Source organism: Protopterus annectens, chromosome 3.part1, assembly GCF_019279795.1.
Source record: "Protopterus annectens isolate FY-2018-M chromosome 3.part1, PAN1.0, whole genome shotgun sequence".
In the NCBI taxonomy this organism is placed as follows: Eukaryota; Metazoa; Chordata; order Ceratodontiformes; family Protopteridae; genus Protopterus; species Protopterus annectens.
In genome coordinates, this window is record NC_056732.1 from 1,823,553,318 (window position 1) to 1,823,574,647 (window position 21,330).

Consider the following 21,330-nt stretch of genomic DNA (forward strand, 5'->3'; position numbering starts at 1 on the left):
CCTTCTTGCACCGTCCCATAGGGTGGACTTCACTGACAGCACCCCTTTTATTTATGCTAACTTCATGGTTACACAGCCTTGAAGACAATAGAAAGTCATATAGAAAGGCGTTACTGATGATGAGCCAATAGAAACTCCTCTGGCAGTTATTTACTTTGGAAAACAGCAGCTGGGGAGTTCAACATCAGAAAATTTAACTGTTTAACTGTCCAAGTTTGAACCTTCTCCACTTTACAACTGACTAGTAAAGTAATATTTACAGGGCTTGCTTTTGTTTAGAGATGTCCATTTTAATCACTAGTTTTCCATCCCCGTTCAGCAACCTATATGAAGCCAGCCATGATTCGTCTACTTATGTTCCAACCATGTGAAATGATACCATGTAACATCATGAGTTCCTTTCAGACTTGGGTTACCAGCAGCACAGCTGCTTGCCCAGCTAGTTTCATACTATGCCAATTGCCAGATCTGGTCAGTAGCAACCTGAATGGATATATATCTCTTTCTTTCACCACAAGGTACTCTCCAAAACAGGCTTAGCAGCATCAGGTATAGTTACCCAGATTCTATTCGTATTTATTAACCCATTTTGAATAATATCTAGTATTGGCATGCTGCAACTGCATATATTTTGCGTCTTCCGTTATCGGCGGGTTTTGAGGTCTTTTTGTGCAATTATTACCCATTTTGTTTTACCCTTTGATCGTTACGTAACTTCTCTTAATTTTTAACGTGGTACCATGGATTTTGTTATAGTCTCTTCAGAATGACTGCCTACTTATTCTGTTTCTCCTGATCTATGACAAGACAGTAATCTTTTTTGTCCCTGACTTGCAAAAATACAATCTGACAAAAACAGTACACATCTAGTCCCTGATCTAAAACAGAAAACAGAAAAAAGTAGATTCACCTTACCTGAGCCTACGTGATTGATCACCGATTTGCGGAGACCCGTCCTTCAGTCACAGATCAGAAAGTGGCTGGCCTCTTTTGAACGACAATTCAGTCTGAGGACTTTCCATATAAGAAGAACTGATTTGGTTTCTTCCCCGTACGGTTTCAACCACCTGACCGTCTGATCCGAGGTGAAGAGAGGGCTCCGGCTCGAAGGACCAATCTGTAAAAGGAAAAAACTTCAAAGACCAATGGATGTTAGGTTCAAGCAAGGCACCCTTTATTACTTGCAGCAAGGAGACAAAGCATGTTAGGTACAGGATTTGTCTGGCTCTTCGATGATCAGTATGTTATTCTTATACTGTTCTCTTCATGTCACACAGAAAATGTTGCTATTCTATTGCTGACGTAGTTGGACACAACTTTCTGTATGGTTCACAGAAAATGTTACCAGACTTATTGCTGACTTGATCGGATTATTTGCTGTCTTGCAAAAACATTTTGAGAAAAACAACCTAGTCTTGGGCTTATTTTAGCCCACCTTAACTTTTCAATTCTTCAACTGTACAGTTCTAATACATGTGTACATTTTGTCTAGATTCAAGGTACATTTCTAGCTTTAGTACAAGTAATGCTGACTATGGTTTATACTTTCAAGCATCTATTGTTTTCTTTATCAAAGCTTCTAGCAACTGCATATTTTCTCATGGTATAAGCAGAAATGAAATATCTCTTTGTTTTTATTTTATTTATTTATTTATTTAACATTTGTTGACCGGGAATGTCCGACTAGGTTCCACAGAGCCTGTTTTCAGCGGAGGCCCGGGGAGAAATGCTCCAGATGCATGTCTTTGGAATGTGGGAGGAAACCAGAGTACCCGGAGGAAACCCACGCGAACACAGGGAGAACATGCAAACTCCACACAGAAGGCACCCCAGCCGGGAATCGAACTGGAGAACCTCTTGCTGTGAGGCGACAATGTTAACCACTGCACCACTGTTAAGTTTCATGACATTAGCAGAAATTAAATGTCTCTTGTTATTTTCATGACATTAGCAGAAATGAAATCTCTTGTTAAGTTTCTAATAGCTGTGCTGATTCATGCAGTGTGAACAGAATAAATGTATTAACCCTTTTAAACCTCAAATGCACTAAGCATGCATATTACTATTATATATTTTTCTAACAGAAGCATTTGTTTTTATTTTTTGAGGGAGTTTTCTTTAGACAAGAGACGGGAGTTACTTTGAGGGTTATTAGTACCCCTTTGTTTACTAATATGCTAATGTTTACATGGAGAACTTGTTTTTTCATCAGAATTTTCAGGATATGTTAAAATGTGTTTTTGTTTCCTTGATATCATTTTTATCTTTTGGACTGGCGATCCTACCTGTTTAGCATATCTCAACTCTGCTACTGACGTGTTGCAATTTATTTCTCAGTGTTTATCCTCATTTGTTGATTTTTCTTTTTTGTGACAGTTTATGAAAATTTAAAGGAAGAAAGTTTTCAGTCAGTTGTATAATGTAAGCCTACTTTTTTCATCTCGTATTTGTATTTATAGTTTAGTATAAACAACTGAAGCAAAAAATAAGACTCGTCAAAGAGCAGATGGTTCAGATGTTTAGGATGACAGTCAATGATGCAATGTTTGACTAGGAAATGGGAAAACTTACCGAAATGTTTTCGACTCAGGGCTATCCCTGCAACCTGTTAGACATAATTATGTTGGATGATAGCAGTGGAAGAAATGACAGATTTAAACTTATTGTACTTGCAGATTATGTAATGTTAAGGACCGCTGTGCTGATGTAGTAGAAGAAAAGTCTTTTAGTAAATGTATGATTTTTATCATTTTTTTGCTAAAGTTTTAAATGAAAAGAGATTGTTTGGAGAAAGCAGAAATTGTCAATATATGCAAATCATACCTTATCTAAAAGTTTGTGCACCAAAATAAATGTTGTCTTCCAAAAGGGAAGAAACGTAGACGGTGTTATAGAAAATGGTAAGAGTGTGATGTGTCAAAAGAAAAACAGGGTGCAAAAGTGTGGTCATTTTAGTCAGCGCTCATTTATTTTTGTGGGGGTACTCTAGTCTTGGTAGTCTGGAACCCAAGGTATAGTGTATGTAGCTAGGTGTGAATCCTGTCCATCATTTTGTGCTGGAAAAATAGAGTTGTTTAAGGTGGTGGATATTTGAATATAATTATAGTACTAAAACTGGTGACATCAATAACTCTCTGTAAACATTCAGTCAAGTCCTTACATTTTTCTAGACTTACTTTTTTGTTTTGGAGAAGGTTACGTTTCTGTGGAGAGGGGTGATTGGAAATCCCTTTTAGATTCTTGTGAGGGCTTTTGGCTTAAATACCACTAAAACATCTGGCATCATCGATGGTGTTTCTGTAAATAGTTTTTTAAGTTTATGATCTGCTCTAATTTAATAAATATTGATGATATATTCATAAAATGTTTAGGCCACCGTAACTATTTTTTTAGTTATGAATGATTACTATTTTATGTATATTTAAAAAATATTTATCTTTATTTATTTTATTATTATTTTTGTATACACATAAAAATAATGAAATTAGTTGATTGTTTCATTGTGAATTTGTTTATTTCTTTGTATGTGTTTTCTGGGGTAGAGCACTGATCACCATGGTCATTTTTGCACATTTTCCATACTTAGCCTGTCTCTTTATGTGAATGTTTTTGAAATGTTCAGTATTTTAGGATGTCATGCATTTAAATTTTGAATTGTGTATGACAAAGAAGTTATGTGTTTGTACAGAGAATTTAAAGGGAGGTTTTGTGGGTATGTACTTTTTTCTGAAGACGTTTATGGTATTAACATAAAAAAAGCACTTAAAGTGAGTGTGTTGTTCCTAGTTTACGGGCCAATATGTATTTATTTTTGGTTCTAAACAGTCTACATCTGAGTCTGCTGCCCTCAGCATTAGTCTTGCTTTTTTTTACCGTTTGTTGGCCATTGTGAAGTACTAGACATCAGTGACCATCTCTACTGGACCTTATTATTCTGCATAATTTGCACAAAGCTGCATCAGTTTTTACATTTGTTATAGTAGGCAGTGGGATACATAACTGAAAATGGAAAATATCTTAATCTGGCGCAAATTCCCATCTCTAATCTTCTATGTCTCTGTTTTTTGTAGTCTGTACATTTACAATTAGTCCAAATAATAAAAAGGGTCATAAGGCATCCTTATTTAACAACACTGTTCATATAAAATAGCTCAGACCCTAATAGTAAGACTGATCTTATTTCTTGCACTTTGATGATTGTCGAATTGCGCACCATTTTCCCAGAAGTAGTAATGGTCAGGCCGAGTGTCCATTGTTAAGCACCTTATTGCTGTATAATTACATGCGCCTGTATTCTCTGGACATTCAGCATTTTAAGTGACTGTTGCTGCATAAGTCTTCTCCTGGGTAATAGCCTGCTGACTCTGCTTTTGATTAACTGTCACTTGCCAGTGTGCTCTGCACTCATCACAATGTCTGGCTGATTCAAAGTGGGAGTGGGGGGTGGGACTGCCCCTTTCTCTGTATTACTTTTACACTTTTAGGGCAGAACAGACCTCTCAACCAATCGGGGACAAATTTCAACAGAATCGGGGACAAGTCAAGAAAAAATCAGGGACAATCAGGGACACTTTTAAAATATTAGTGCTATTAACTTGAAACATTGACAGAATCAGAGCATATGAATTAATACACATTTTCTGAAGTAAAAGAAGTTTATAACTCTTAATTATTGTCATTATTCATTAAGTGTAATTCACCACCTTTTCTCCAAAAGTCACTAATTTTTGGAGGGATTAAGAGGAACAGAGTTAAAATTTGAGTCAAAATCAGGGACAGTTGAGAGGTATGGGGCAGAACTCTGTCTTCATCTGCAACCCACTGCATGTTTTTTCACCAAACTCCTTTCCAGCTGTGATTCTGATAATTCTGTTTATCCATTCATATCAATTCCTTGGTCAGGTGTCGTCTAGTCTGTAATACTCCCACCTCCATCTTTTCTAACGTAAATCCTTCAGGACTGATTATCATGTCAGCCACATCAATCTGTCATTCACTCAGTCTCCTTCACCTTCTATTTAGGGTAAACAGGAAGGAAGGAATAAGGTCATTTATTAAATAAACGCATATCTACAGTCTTAAAATTCCCAACTTGTTGACATGTCATTCCTAAACAAAATATGTTGTAATTGGATTCATCCTGCTGTTCTTTATGCAAAAACAAAAACTTGATTTTTTTTTAGCCCTTCAGATAATTTTACCCCTAGGTAATCTGAATACTACTTTTGAGTCTTCCCTGAAAATAGGCCAAAACCTAATAAGGTTAACCCAAGAAAGAAAATTTTAAATTAAATAAATTAATTAAATCTGTAAAACTGGCATTTTAAATTACTTGCAAAGTACTTTGTAAGAAATATTTCTCGACTGTTTCTGTCGGTATTTTTATACCCTCGTTTTCTAACATAGCAGCAGCCCAGTTCACTAACCTGGGTGATTTATTTTCCTTGTTCATTCTGTCATGTCTCCTTTCTTCACCTCATTCAGACGGTTCCTTCTCAGGTATACTTTTACCTCCATTACTGTAGAGTACAGAGTCCGTCTTTCAGCCACAGCTGGAATATAAAATACAAGCCCCTTGGTCATTCCATCGTAAACTGTCATTTTGTGATTAAAGGAGAACACCCAAAAACAGAAAAAAAACTCACATTTTTCTGCATACATTGACCTTTCCTGTGCTATTATCAGTAAACTGTTAATAGTAGCTTTTAATTTGTTATACCAAAAATGGCCTGAAAGGTGGCTGCCATGCTGCATGATTTTGTTTTACACACAGCACAGCTCGACTTGGCAAAGGCTTTCGACACAATCCCACACTCGGGCATTACAGATAAACTTAGCGAACTGAATGTAAACTTTGTTGTAAGATGGGTTGCCAACTGGCTCACAAACCAGTTGGGTGACTCCACATCAACCAGCAGATCTGTTACCAGGGATGCCACAGGGGTCAGTGCTGAGCTCCCTACTGTTTGGTATATACTTCTCAGAAATTTGGGTCAAAACTAAAGGGTTGTAGCTGACCATGTCTGTGAATGACTGCAAACTGGGTGGAATTATTGAATCCCCAAATTATGTCAGTATACTCCAGGATGGTCTTACACAGACTAACAACTGGTGTGTTAGTCACGGTCTCTAACTGAGTGCAAAGAAATGCATCATCATTCCCTTTGGCACAAACAGTGTCCTTTCACTCCATCAAATGAACAACAATATCCTAAGTATCCATGAAGTGGCAAGGGATGTGGGTTCACAAGTTGACTGCAACCTTAACTTCAACCACCATGGGTCTATTGTATTAAGGAAGTTTTTTTAAGTAGCACACTTGATTAGTAAAGTCATTGCCTTGAGAGCAAAAGATGTTATAACTCCTGTATACTCGGTAGTAATCTGGCCCATAATTGAGTGTAACACCGCATTTGGCATGTACCGTACAAAGCACCTGTAGCAATTGGAGAGACCTCAGGGATTTCTAACAAAGAAGATCAAGAGACTCCAGAATGTGCCTTACACAGACTGACTGAAGTCCCTGTCATTGTACTCTGTATCGTATACACTTTTTAGGGGAGACTTATGCCTGGCTTACAGAGCAATCTCAGACCCAAACCTAATGAAATTGCTGCATGTCTGTTAATCAAATGGTAATAGAACTACCTGCTCCAGGGACATAAATATAGCCTACAACTTAAATAGGACATTCTGGTAGGACAGCTTTATCTCCCAGCGACTGCTGCATCTTTGGAACAGACTACCAATTCATGTGAAACAGAGCACCTCTATGACACTGTTCAAGAGGAACCTGGATGAGTGGATGAGGCACTAAGGGATAGCGCCCCCAACCCTCCTGGACACGGGCAGTCATCACTAAATGCAATCTTGAGTATTGACTAGTATCTCTATGGTATTACATTGAAATGACCTTCGGGTAGATAGCCTAGTAATCTCCTATGATCCTCTGAATTAATGCTTTCACTTCTCTGATGTCACTTTAGAGAGACAGAGGAAACAACCTCTGATGTCACTTTAGAGAGACAGAGGAAACGACTATGATGATGGGATCATTTACTGTGGTTCTCTTTCTCTCTCTGTCTCATCATCTTAGAACAGTACTGTGTTTGCCTGCTTTTGACTCTCAGTATTAGTCCATATTTTTCATTACTTTGCCTTCTTTGATTTTTATTAGTGGTCACATGTCTGATGCACCATTTTAAGGAATATTTGAATGACAGGCCTGAAAATGTGGCTGAGTTAATTGTTCTTTTTCAAAGTAACAATTCAGTGTTCAAGTGCTAGAAATCTGTGATTCATAGTTGCTTGCCTGGCAGTTGTAAGGCTGTGAGCTGTAGCTCTTGAGGGACAGAGTTTATTTCCCTGCAGTCTCATTTGTCTACTGTGTGACTTTGAGCAAGTGACTTACCGTTGCTCTTGGGTCGGCTCTGAAAAGGGAATGTGTGTTTCCAGTGGGCTTACCTGGTTAACTTCTTATTACTATTAGTACTGCTTGGTCTGAGCTATTTTTTGTTGCATTCACAATTTTTAATATTGTTGTTAGAATTATTATAGTTATCTAGAGGTCAAACAAATCTCACTCTGTTATACAACCTCAACTCCAAGATGACCTATAAACCCTCGATGAATGGCCAATAGGCCAGAGACTTGTACTCAGTACCTCAAAAACAATGTTATTTGGAACCATTCAGAACGTAGCCAAAGCACCCAGCTTCCTTAATATTAAAGATGTTAACAGTGCCACTATAGAAACTACCACATCCTTCAAAACCTTGGCATTTGACTAGACCAGTCTCTTAACTTTTAACTACACATTCAAAATGGGTCTATATTAGACTCACGAAAGCTTGCTTTCGCGAATCCACATTTATCAACACGTAAATGTCAAAGTCCTAAAATAGAGACGAGTGAAAAAAGCGAATGCGGAATGTCAAACGTCCTTTTTTGGCCAGCAGGGTGATCGTGGGGATGAGGAAATAAATCCTTTTCCCCACTGTATTGCAGTCTCGGAGTTGGTATATTTAAGTAGTGGGGGTGTGGGGGGTGCATGGAAGCTTGCCCCCCTGCAAAAACATTTTAAAAAGTGTTTTGCCTTAGGTTTGTTACGTTAAGTTTACCTGACCTGTATGGCACTGTTGCTTCCGGGAATAGTTTCAACATTGACATTTTTGCTTTTTTCGTCCTTCGCTGTTTTTGGATTTCTACATTTATGTATCGATAAATGTGGATTCGCAAAAGTAAGCTTTCGCGATTTTAATATAGACCCATTCAAAATACATGCAAAAAGTTCAATAAACTACTGTTCTGGGTATATAAACTATCACTTCTTCTGTCCAGGCAAGCCAAAGCTGGCATAGGCAAAGGAATACTGTTATCTCAACTCATATGTTGTTCATAGGTTGGTACTAGGCTATCGGCCCTAGGGCCTATACAAGCCTAGCCAAACAATTCCCCGGATATTTCTTCCCACAATATTTACTTCCCTGGACCCCTGTCTAGCAGGGTGACTGACATGATCCCCGGGGTGAATTTCCTATCTCCCATTCAATCGTCAAGTTTCCTTTTGAAGAGGGCCAAGGAGGTGCTCTGCTTGACATGTATGGGCAGTCTATTCCAGAGTATGGGGGGGTCTCTGGGTCAGGAACCTATCCCTCCTGCATGTTTTGTTCATTGGGATGTCAATGTTTAGATCCGTGGAGCATGTGGCTCTGAGGGATTGGGATTTCTTTAAGTGGAGCATGTCCAACAACTCAGGGTTTGACATGGCCTTGTATGTTAAGCAGAGATCGGCTCTGAGTAGACAATATGCCACAGAGTATAGCTGAAGTTTTTTTAGATGGTCAGCATAGGGCATCTGCTTTAGGCCTGTGATTCTTTTAGTGAGGTATTTCTGTGGCTTTTCCAGCTGTTGCAGATGGCTTGTGAGGTACATACCAAACGGGGCGTTGTACTGTATAATGGGTCTAATGAGGGATGAGTACAGTGGGACAATGACCTCCTTTTTTCTGGATGAAAAGCCCTTAGTAATGAGGTTTGCCACATAGAAGGATTAGCCGACTGTTGTGGTGATGTGGTTATCGAAGGTGAGATGATGACTGATGAGAGAGCAGTTGAAACATGATGTTGTATAGTCAGAGACATTAAAAGTCTTAACACAATCACAGATGCCCACATTATTAAAAAAAAATATTCTGAAAGTGTTATGGAGGAAACTGGTATTGTACTTGAGGGTATTTCCTCTTTGCTGTGAGGGTGCATAGTGGTGAGACTGGAGTAATGTATTTTGTTGGATTTGGTATGGTTGCCAACTTGATGAACAAGCTGTTGCTGATGCATTGAAGGATGTTAAAATGAAAAACCACCGAGCAAAGGAAGACCTTTATAACATGTAGAATGTATTTTTATTTTGTTTGATAAATGGGTAAGCCTGCTAGAAACAAGTACCTCTTTTCAGCACTAGCCTAGTTTGATAACTTTACTTAGTCACACATTATGCTAGCGGGGGGGGGGGGCATTATGCTAGGGGGGGGCATTATGCTAGCAGGGGGGGGATTTAAGTTGTGAACCACAGGGTAAAGCTTTTCATTATCTGATAGCCTTAGTCCAATGGGGTGCGCTGCCGGAGTAACAGAAGGCATGAAAACCTCCATATGCTGATTTCATGCTGTACTTTATTTATTATGCAGGATACAGTATCCCACTGGATCACCTTCACATGCTGTTTAACAGGGATGATGAGCTCCCATCCGCTAATACAGAAGGAATGAGCAAAAGGAATAAAGCGCAGTGGACAGAACTTTCTGGTGGCCCCATCATTAGTAAGTAAATAGTCAGATAATCAATGCATGTATTTTTTTGCTCTACAGGAAATTGAGCTGGTCAAAGACCCCTTTTCAGTCACATGGTATAGATAGTACAATTTCTTATGTTCATAGAAGATAAGGCAATTAACGATTGAGATTATGGTTTGGTTGCTGGTTGTAATCAGTTTAATTTCAACAAATAAATTAAAAAAAAATTCACCTTGACAGCAACGTTCTAGAAATGAATTTCTTCTAATCTGTTTAAAGAACACAACACTGTAGTTGTAATTGTAAACCTTTTATTTTTTAATACATGGTCACTGTTTCCTAGCTACAAACAGTGGGATGTCCAGTACAGCATTGTGACAACAGTACAGATGAGTAGCCATGGCATGTAAGATGCTGTGTGCCAACTTTATGATCACAGCTGATATAACAAAAAGCTGTGCAAAGCAGTATTGTGATAAGGAGACAGGGCTATGGACACACATTGTTCCTGCATTTTACTTAACTACATCTGTCTGTTGATGTTCTTCATGTTTCACAGTTGCAGTCATTACATTTGGGTAATCCTGCTGGCAGGTTGCCCTCAGTCGGCCTGAATTCCAAAGTCTTGGGTCCTGCGTCGGTTGCTGTCGCCCCTTCCCTGACATCAGGTCGTCAGGAGTATAAAAGATGCAGCCGACGCCATTTTCTTCAGTCTTTCTTGCCGCATGGTGCCAGAAACAGAAGCAGTTCGCAAGTGCCGGTCGGCCGACTCCTGAGATTTTCGTGTTCGTTTCAGATCCGAAGTCTTCAATAAAGCTAAGTACCCCATTGGGGAAAATTTTTCTTGCTCCAGACCGATGTCAGAAAAGGTTAATAATTGTATTTCTTGTAGGAAGCAAATACCTCATAAGGACTTTCATTCTTACTGTATTCCTTGCCAAGGCCCTGATCACAACGTTTCAGGTTGTCGGTTTTGTGCTAGATTTAACCAACGCACTATTAAGCGTCGGTATGATTTTGCGTTAAACTATTTTGGACACAGGTTTAATTATCCAGAAATGTCGTTGGATACCCATCCGACTACTGAAGTTCACAAAAAACGCAAAGAAAAGGAGAGAGATAAACAACCGAGGCCCAAAACCGACGACGAAGCTTCTCCTAAGCCAGTCGCCAGTTCGCCGGTTCTCAGTGAGGCGCTTTCACAGCCCCTGATGGCTGCTACTTTAGAGTCGCAGGCCACTACCGACTCCCACGTGGAGTCGGCTATGCCACTGGAAACTCAAGGTATTGAAGCCTCGGACACTATTCCCTCAGATGGGTCCGGAGCCGCTGAGCAGGCACTGGCTTCTGAGGGTGTATTCAGACCTAAACATCTATACATTAAACCGACTTCAGCTTCAAAGGCAAGGACTAAAGCACCTTCAAAGACAAAGAAACAAACTCGAGCCATGTGGACAGGCCTCCATGCCCAAAAAGCAGATGCTCAAAATGGCCGAAGACTTGATTACCTTGATCAGGGGTTCCCATCCCCCTCCTGATAAGAGGCCTAGGCAAGAGACAGACTATGAATCTTCAGATCAGGTTTCTATTTCTTCTGATTCCTCTTCTGATCAGGAATATTCTCTTCCCCCTATGAGGATTCTGATGCTGAATAATCTATACCTTCAGCTTCTCCTCCTGAGGACTATTCTTTTGGGGAAACCTTGCATACCATGAGGGAGCATTTCCACTGGGAGAGCCAAGATTTTTAAGAATCTAAAAAGAGGCTCAGGGACTTCCTTTTACTACCTCAACACAGACCTCTAGCCATTCCACCTGTGTTAAACATTGTAGATAATGTGTTTTCAGAGTCTAGTCTGACCCCTGACTCTTTACCTCCAGCTCCTGTTAAGCTTGACAGATATTATAGGGTTCCTGACTCTCATAAATTCCTTTTCAAAAACCCTGCTGCAGACCCAGAAACTATTTCACAAGGTCCAAAAAGAGTTAAGGCTTCCGCTGCAAAAAACCCTACCCCCTCTGACAGAGATTCAAGGGCGCTGGACAGATGGAGAAAAAAGGTTTACACATCTGCTACCTTGGCTATAAGGGCCTTAAACTGTCAATTTCATATGCTCAAATATCAGCAACATGTCATGGCATTGCTTAAACAGAAAATGTTGTTAAACTCTGAATGTGCAGAAAACAAGGAAATGCAGGATTTATTGCATGCAGCTGAACAAGTTGGAAAGCATACTTTGCAATGTGGTTTTGATTCTCTGGAGGTCCCCTGCAGGGCCGCAGTTACGGGTTCTGTAATTAGGAGGCATGCTTGGTTAAAGGAACAAAATCTGCCTAATCATGTCAAAGTTAAATTATTAGATGCACCTTTACATCATGATACTTTGTTTGGTGTTAAGGCAGAAGAGGTGTTAAAGAAAATGGCGGACAAAGCTAAATCTATGCAGACTGTCAAAGATTTTTTACAAGTACAGCCACCTAGGTTTAGTAGACACTGGCCTACAAAGAATTGGTCCTTTCCTGTGTCAGACAGACCTCAAAGGGGCAGATCCAGACGCCCTAGAGGCAGATCCCAGGCGCAAGGTTCATACAGGTCAAAGCAATGGGGTGCTTCTACCTCCAAAAGTGGAGAAGACAAATAATAACCATACAGGAAACAGTCCCAATGACTTCCCCCTGCCTGCACCAAGCACCCTTAGGGGGAAAATTAGCACTTTTTTCTCAAAATTGGCACATTATAACCCAGGACAAGTGGGTTCTAAACATAGTGTCACAAGGCTACAAGTTCCACTTCCATACCCTGCCAAAGGCAAATTTTTGGCCAGATCTGCCAAAATATCAATGGGCAGAGGCACAGAAACACGTCTCATCCCTCATGGACATGGGGGCCATTCAACAAGTACCAGAGCAAGAGCAGGGACAAGGATTTTACTCAAGACTATTCCTGGTACCCAGAAAGGACAAAGCCTGGAGACCAGTACTGGACCTATCTATTCTAAACACATTCCTGGATATACCAAAGTTCAAAATGTTGACTAAAAAGCAGCAGCTTCTGCCCATGCTGGGCAAGAAGGCCTGGCTTGTGACTTTAGACCTAAAAGAGGCATACCTGCATGTCCCAATCAGGCAATCATGCAGAAGATACCTCAGATTCAAGGCTGGCTCAATGCATTACCAATTCTCTGCACTGCCCTTTGGCTTATCTACTGCGCCCAGGGTATTTACAAAGTGCCTGGCACCAGTAATTGCATTCTGCAGACAAAGAGGAATACAAATATATCCTTACTTGGATGACTGCCTAATTCAAGCAGAGAACAAGGACATTCTTCTACAGCATCTGGTGTTTGTGAAAAGACTTCTAACATGCCTAGGGTACACAGTCAATGAAAAGAAATCAAAACTAGTACCCTCTCAAGAGATAATATTCCTGGGTGCAAGCTTAAATACAACTGCCCAGATGGCTTATCTCATGCCAGACAAACAAAGGCAACTGACTACCTATTTCAAAATATTGGCAACAAAGGCCCAGTTATCTGCAAGAAAAATTCTGCAGGCTTTGGGCTTCATGGCATCCTGCATCCTACTAATTCCATATGCAAGACTGCATATGAGAAAACTTCAATGGTACCTAAAAAGTGTTTGGACTCAACATTGCCACAGCCTGGAAACAATGATTACTCTCATTCCCTGCCTGCAACAGGAGTTTCGATGGTTGGCGAAGGCTTGTCACCAGAACAAGGGACAGCCATTCACATTACCCCCAGCCAGGCAGAACCTAACAACGGATGCATCAGATTATGCCTGGGGGGCCCACATGGCAGGAAGATGCAATCAGGGCACATGGCCCACAAAACAAATGCATCTACATATCAATCAAAAAGAGATGCTAGCTGTTCAAAATGCCCTGACAGCCTTCAAGGACCTACTTCATCCGGGCCAACTACTGATAAAGACAGACAACACCACGGTCATGTGGTATATAAACAAGCAGGGGGGCACGCATTCTTACCCCCTTTGCAGACTAGCCATGGCTTTGTGGGACACAGCATTGACTTACCAAGTTCATCTGCAGGCACAATTCCTGCCAGGAAAGGAAAACACTCTGGCAGACGAACTAAGCAGAAGTCTCATGGATCCCCACGAGTGGCAGCTGGATCCAGAAATCTTCAGCATGATAACAAGGAAATGGGGATGCCCAGACATAGATCTATTTGCCTCCCCTCACAACTACCAAATAAAAAGATTCTGCACAAGGACTTATCACAGACAAGCATGGAAAGTGGACACCTTATCTTTCAGCTGGAAAAACCTATCAGTATATGCCTTTCCTCCACTGCCTCTCCTCCCCAATGTACTCCTAAAGGTCAGACAGGAGAAGCCAAAGATGCTACTGATTGCCCCAGACTGGCCCCACCAGTACTGGTATCCGATCTTAAGGAACTTGGCTCAATGCCCAGCCTGGACCTTACCTCAAATACTTTATCTACTGTCCCAACAAAACAATCAGATCATGCACAGCCAACTCAGGACTTTAAACCTGGCAGCATGGCGGATAATGTAGTCATACAAAGCATACCTATCAGTAAAGCTGTGATGGATGCCACTTTGGAAGCCAGAAGGCCCAGTACTAGAAAATCTTATGCTGGAAAATGGAAGAGATTTTGTGCTTGGAACCAGGCACAAGGAACTGATACATCTGTACCAAATATTCCTCAGATTTTGCAATACTTAACTGAGATGCTGGACAAAGGCCTATCTTTTTCATCAATTAAAATGCATACCTCTGCCATTTCAGCTCATTACAATACAGAGCCACCAATCTTTTCTCATCCTGTATTAAGGCAGTACCTCAGAGGAGCCAAAAAATTAAGCCTCCAAGGAGATCACCAGTACCTGCATGGGACCTCAACTATGTCTTGGAAAAACTCACCCTGCCTCCTTTTGAGCCAGCTGCTACTGCTGATATAAGGTTTTTATCTTGGAAAGCAGCTCTGCTCCTAGCAATAACTTCAATAACTGAAAGACGGGTTTCAGAGCTACAGGCACTCATGGCTGTGGAACCTTTTATCATTTTTTATCCAGACAGGGTCTCTCGGAGGACAAACCCAACATTTATGCCTAAGGTGGTATCCAGTGTGGCCCTTAACCAAACTATTCATTTGCCAACTTTTTATCCAACTCCACAGAACAAGGGGGAGAGAATTCTGCATTCTTTGGACATACACAGACAGCTTAGATTCTATTTGGACAGAACCAAAGTTTTCAGGAAGACAGAGCAATCACTAGTGGCATATGCTGCAGGATCACAAGGAAAGGCTATCTCCAAGCAGACTATTTCAAACTGGATAGGCCACTGCATTCGTTTCTGTTATTTACAGCATGGCAAGCCAGTACCAAAGGGCATTAGGCCACATTCAACCAGAGCTGCAGCCACTTCAGCAGCCTTTCTCAGGGGAGTACCAACCAAAGACATTTTAGAGGCTGCTACTTGGAGTTCAGTGCACACCTTTACAAAGCATTATCATCTGCCACTCTACTCTAAATCCAGGGCAGGCTTTGCCACTGCAGTTCTGCAGGGCCTCATAGCCGCTCCTAATGCTGTTTAGCTCCAGCCTCCCAACCATAGCTTTGGGACTCTACCCATATGTAATGACTGCAACACTGAAACACGAAAAACATAGTACAGTTGTGTACACTTACCATAAATGTAGATGTTTGAGTGTATTCACTGTTGCAGTCCAGGTTACCCACCTGCCATCCCCCTAATTTCTGCTGGAACTTATCTTTCCTTCTCTGATTTATACAACCTATGTGGTGTATTTGCTTGTAGATGAAGGTAAAGTTTATATTGTTGCATGTATTTATATATATATATATATATATATATATATATATATATATATATATATATATATATATACATATATATATATATATATATATATATATATATATATATATATACACATTTTGGCTACCCTTTAGGGGGCACCTGACATCTGGGGCAAGAAAAACTGAAGAAAATGGCATCGGCTGCATCTTTTATACCCCTGATGACCTGACGTCAGGGAAGGGGCGACAGCAACTGATGCAGGACCCAAGACTTTGGAATTCAGGCCGACTGAGGGCAACCTACCAGCAGGATTACCCAAATGTAATGACTGCAACAGTGAATACACTCGAACATCTACATTTATGGTAAGTGTACACAACTGTACTTTTCTGTTACTTACAAGTGATTATTTATGGTATCCAAATCTCATCACGGTATCAAACAGTCACGATTTACCCTTCAACAAATGTTAATTCCAGAGTATAAACAAAATTAGTCAAACTCATTGAAATTACATTCCCTGGAATAATTTTTACGTTTGCCAGCTGTACTGCACAATCGCAGTTGTGCTAGCTGTTGTATCAGTTTTATACTGGCATTTTTCTCACTTCTACAAATGTGTGTGACCATGGAGTGTGTAGATACACATTAGGGGGTGTGGGAAGAGCAGCAAGATAGCACCCCTGCAAGAAATACCTTCTAAACTTGGTCTGGCAGTTGACTTAGAGGATTAAGGAGCTGTTAACAAGCTGTTTCCTGTGGTCCAGTTGTGCAGGGTTTTATTCCCTCATCCTCCACTGCCTCAAACAGACTTGCTTTATCCAGAGTTGTGATGGGTGCAGTATTTGAGGTTGACTTTTCCAGTTTACAGTCTGTAGTTTAGATTTTACCAAGAAGCAGTGGAGCCATCCAGCAAAGCCTTTTGGTATTTGAGCTACAAACTCTTAAATGTCTCTAAATGCTATATAGCTAGGCATCTTATGGTCCTCATCACAACTTGCCTGGTGGTAGTAATAGTATATTCCTGTGCATAATACTATGCATTCCTTTTTGTGTGCCCTAATGTAGGGGAATGTATTCCATGTTCATTTTGTGTTCCCTATGAGCAAATTATGCAAAACTGTCAAATAACATGTAAACATTTATATGGTGATAGCAGTAAAAATTTGAATGTTAAATGGGATCTAAGAAAAAATGGATGATAATAAAGTAATGGAAATGGGGAAGGATATAACTTTAAGGGAACTGGGTAATGTTTTAAAAGCTGTTGAATGGTTAAGTGCGCCTGGCGCTGATGGCAAGGTTAAGCGACATTTTGAATGAGATAATGGAAACGTGTACGGTGTAGCAGGGAGATGTACAAAAGACTTAATTGTTGTAAAGGAGGTAGCAGATTACGAAAACGAATTATGTGTGGTGTTGGAAAACCTTAATGATTGTATAAATCATGCAATCATGTTTGAAATTTTGGAACAATATGGATTTAAAGAGAAGTCTCTGAGACTTTTTAAGTTTGTCTATAGTAATTCAGTTATTAAGGCAATTATAAATGGATGGTTTAGTGAATGCTAAGAGGCGATGTATGCCTGGCCTTCTCTGATCCCACTCCGATGGACCTGTTACGCATCTTCAAAACACATGGAATCAGAATTACCTGAACTAGGGACCTAAACCTTGTCTGCAACATAAATGGGACAGGTTGGAGTAACAGGTGTGTGTCTCAGAGACAAGCCTTTCTCTGGAACAGGCAGAGTTCTTCCCTAAGCAAATTCAAGCATAACTTGCAGTAATTGGTGGGAAATAGGAACTTTATCCCCAGGCTAGTGCCTATGTCTGTGTAGGCACAGGTAGCCAGTAAATGATTGACCATCTATGCTCAAGCCTACATATACCCCATAAAATAACCCAGCAGAATCAAAACTTGTCAAATAAATTTGGGAAGCATGGCTTGGCCTATAAAGCAGGAAGAAAAAGTCACAAACCACAGGATACAGGCAATAAGAGCCAAGGAATCCACACCAAAAGAGGATGTCCAGCCAAAAACTGAAGTAGCAAGTACGTCAGGAACTCCAACAATCACTTTGAGATTATTGCAATAGAAACAAGTGTAGATATAAGCGCTTTCATCCCAAATAATAACAGGAATGTCATCAGATACAAACAAACTACAGAAATGCATTATTTTAACCACTTTTTAACATGATGTCATTTCCTGATCTAGTCAAATGCATTCAATTAAGGGTTAACGCAACACAGGAATAAAAAAGAGAAAAAAGACAACTGCAGCAGTAGTACATAAAATTAACTGAATTACTGTAGCCACAGATGTAACCATCCCAAAATAAAACTAGACTAGAATAAGTTGTAGAATTTAAATATATAAAGTATATAAAACCACTGTCTAAGTTACACATAAAAAACAACCTAAATGGATATAAAATGGATACAAAATAGCCCAAAAATACATAATGAGCTTATGGATTCAACCCAATAGCAAAACAATAACTCCCAACCATCATGCCACATATAAAATTGTACAAAAATCTGTGAAATAAAGTTAAAATTTGTTAAAATAAAAATTAATCTGTTAAGTGCTTTAAGTTTTAATAAACAGCTAATGGACAGGCTGTCTTTCAAACATGGCCAATGTAGAGCATCTAGTTGTAACTGCCAGGTTAGTTCAGCCTTCTCAAGAAGATAGGGCCATGCAGCCCCCCTGTCATGTTTTTCTTGTACCATTAAGACAATAAATTTAAATTTATGGTTATGAAAATCTCTGATGTGCTTGGCAGGAGCGTTGACTTCACTGTGATCCCTAATATCTCTGAAATGTTCGCTAATCCTGATCTTAAGTTTATGTTCGGTTTTACCAACGTAAAAACATGGACAGTTTGAACAAGTAGCGCAGTAGACTACCCGCTCTGTAACACAACTGCATCTACCTGGGATCCTAACCATGACATTATTAATTCTGCACATATCAGTTTCCAAAGTGTGTGAACAAAATGTACAAGCTCCACACTTGAACATATGTCCATATCTGGATTGTCTAGATGTGTGTTCAAAAATGTTCTTTAAATGATGTCCCTTTTCAAATATGCACAAAGGTTTCTCACCCAGAATGTTAAAGAAGTCCCTCTCATGACTGAGTAACATACAGTTTTTATTGAGAATGTCCCTTATGTGTTGTGCATCACATGAAAAAGGTTTAGAAAAGCTAGAGTTGTAGTTAGTAACTACTAGTTCCATGGAATTACCATTATTCCCAACCGGAATATCATTACTTTGATACTTCAAATTCTGAGTGGAACTGGGGACATTTGTTACTGTCACCATCTCTGAAGTGACTGACGTAGTATTGGAGGCCCTCAAATTAGATGTACCCAGAATTGACAAAAAACGGCCCTGTATTCTTTTAGTTTACACTTCAGACATAATGTTGGTAAGTAACTGTAAGGGGTTCCTCTCTTAAGGAACATTTCTTTCAAATTGTGGCACTCATTAATAAAGGCTGACCATGCAATAATCATACGTCCTGCTCGTACAAATTGTCCTTTTACCACAGCACGTTTCTGTGTAAAAGGGTGACAGCTATCATAATGAAGGAAACTGATGGAATATGTTTCCTTCCTAAATATTTCAGCCGCATATCTTTTTTCAACTATGTCCTTTATTAATAATACATCTAGGTATGACATCTCTGTGTTGTTAACATTATGGGTAAACTTCAAAAAAGGGGTGGTCAAATTGATGGAATCTAAAATTCAGAAACTTGTTCTTTGGGACATTCCCATAAAATAAAGATATCGTCCAAATGTCTCATGTATGTGTGACAAAATGAGAAAAAAGTAGATGTCCTCAAAAATCTCTTCTCCCATTCAAACATAACAATGCCACAAACAGAACCATCACAACAACTTGCAATTGTAAATAGTATTCATTGTCAAACAGGATATAATTATTACTAAGGGCCATGTCTAATAACTGTTCATAAACATTTATGTGCTCCTGTGCGCAACGCCTTTTGAATGGAGATAATCACAAAACCATTCAACCCCTAATGTGCGCGGGATTACAGAATATAAATCAATCGCATATATTGTAATAAATAGAAAATCTGGGTTGAAACTGATATTTATTTATTTTACTGAGAAATCCCATGAATCAATACATAAATGAGTTTCCTAAAAAGGCCTCTTAAGGTCATTAACCTAATAATCTCCGTGAACCTAAGATATTTATAAATAGGTGTGAAGCAGGGATGTTTGCTTAGCAGGGTTTTATTTGCATTAGTTATGAATACTATCATTACTAAGACAGAAGATAAATTAAGGGATGGGGCAGCAGTTTTTAAAAATGGGACAAAAATACACTTGGCATATGCTGATGACTTGGTGATAGTAGCTAATGGAAAAGGCTAGATAAAAGGAGCAATTATTAGACTAGAATAATGGTTGAGTGGTGTGGGTTTAAAAATAAAACAAAAAGTAAAGGATATGGAGAATGTATTAAAGTGGGTGGAATTTACTTTCCTAAATCAGAAGTTAACTTATTAGGCATTACCTTTGGTAATGAAAAATGGTGATACGCCAGTGGATTACAATATTGGAATATGTTAGACGTAATAAATATGTGGAAAACATTTAATTTGTCATATTCTAAGAAAGTTTGTCTTACTCATAGCTGTATATTGAGAAAATTGAGACATCTGGGAAATATTTTTCATTTTCCGTTGCAGATGGAAAAAAACGAGTTGCTAGAATTACTATTTTTTTGCTGTGATCTAGGTTATATCCAGTTAAAAGGGGTACTGTGTATTATAGTGTGAATGAAAGTGGACTGGGCATGAAAAATCCTGTCATTTTGTTTTTTAGTTCAAGAACTATCTATAAAATATTAGAGTACAATAGGACTGTGTGAATAAAACATTAGTAAAATATAAAAGTTTATGAGAGAGGGAATAGATTAAAATTGGTTTGATGTAGAATGAAAAACAATATTTTGAGTTAATTAAAAGATTGACATTCACATGGAAAGACAAATAGATAAAAAAGCATGGTTTAAGGAGGTAATGTGAAAAGTTTTATTATATAAAATTATGAGAATGTAAGAATGTGAAGTTATAAAGAGCGGTGAAAAAAGAGGAAAGATTTAATGATGAGTTAGAGATGAAAGATATTTTGTGGAGATTGTTCAGACATTATCCATTAAAGCAGCATTAATATATAAAAGAATGAAAGTTATGTAGGGTGGATGAAACTATATTCTGTTCAAGAACAAGGGAAGTTTGAGGTTTATTTTTTAAATAATTTTGGGAACTGATATTATCATGTTTAAATATGAATATGATGATATGAGGGTATTAATACAGAAATGATTCATGGTTTAGGCAAGTTGATATTTGTTATTATTTTCTGGATATGGAACTTGAGATATCAAGAATTTCTATATAATAAAAATGTGCATGCACGGAATGTAATAAGACAAAAAAAATTATGGAATAAAGGTTGTGATGGATAAATATGAAATAGTTCTATTAATAATATTATTTAGGAAACATTTTAAAATGTTGTGATAAAAACATTTTCATATTGTTGGAATGTTATTTTATATGTGAAAAATGTGTTGATGATTATTTGGAAAATGTGTAAATAAAGCCCCTACTTTTTTAATAGTTGCTGTGGGATGCTTTATATCACCTGA

General features: G+C 38.9%; 1 protein-coding gene across 1 annotated transcript in view; it reads left to right on the forward strand.

The window, feature by feature from the left end:
- Positions 1-21,330, forward strand: part of LOC122798707 (putative zinc finger protein 705E) — a 195,639-nt gene that overhangs the window by 71,860 nt on the left and 102,449 nt on the right. Inside the window, exon 3 of the mRNA XM_044067802.1 lies at positions 9,690-9,821. Within this exon, the coding sequence (XP_043923737.1) occupies positions 9,690-9,821 (132 nt within the window). The remainder of the gene's footprint in view (positions 1-9,689; positions 9,822-21,330) is intronic.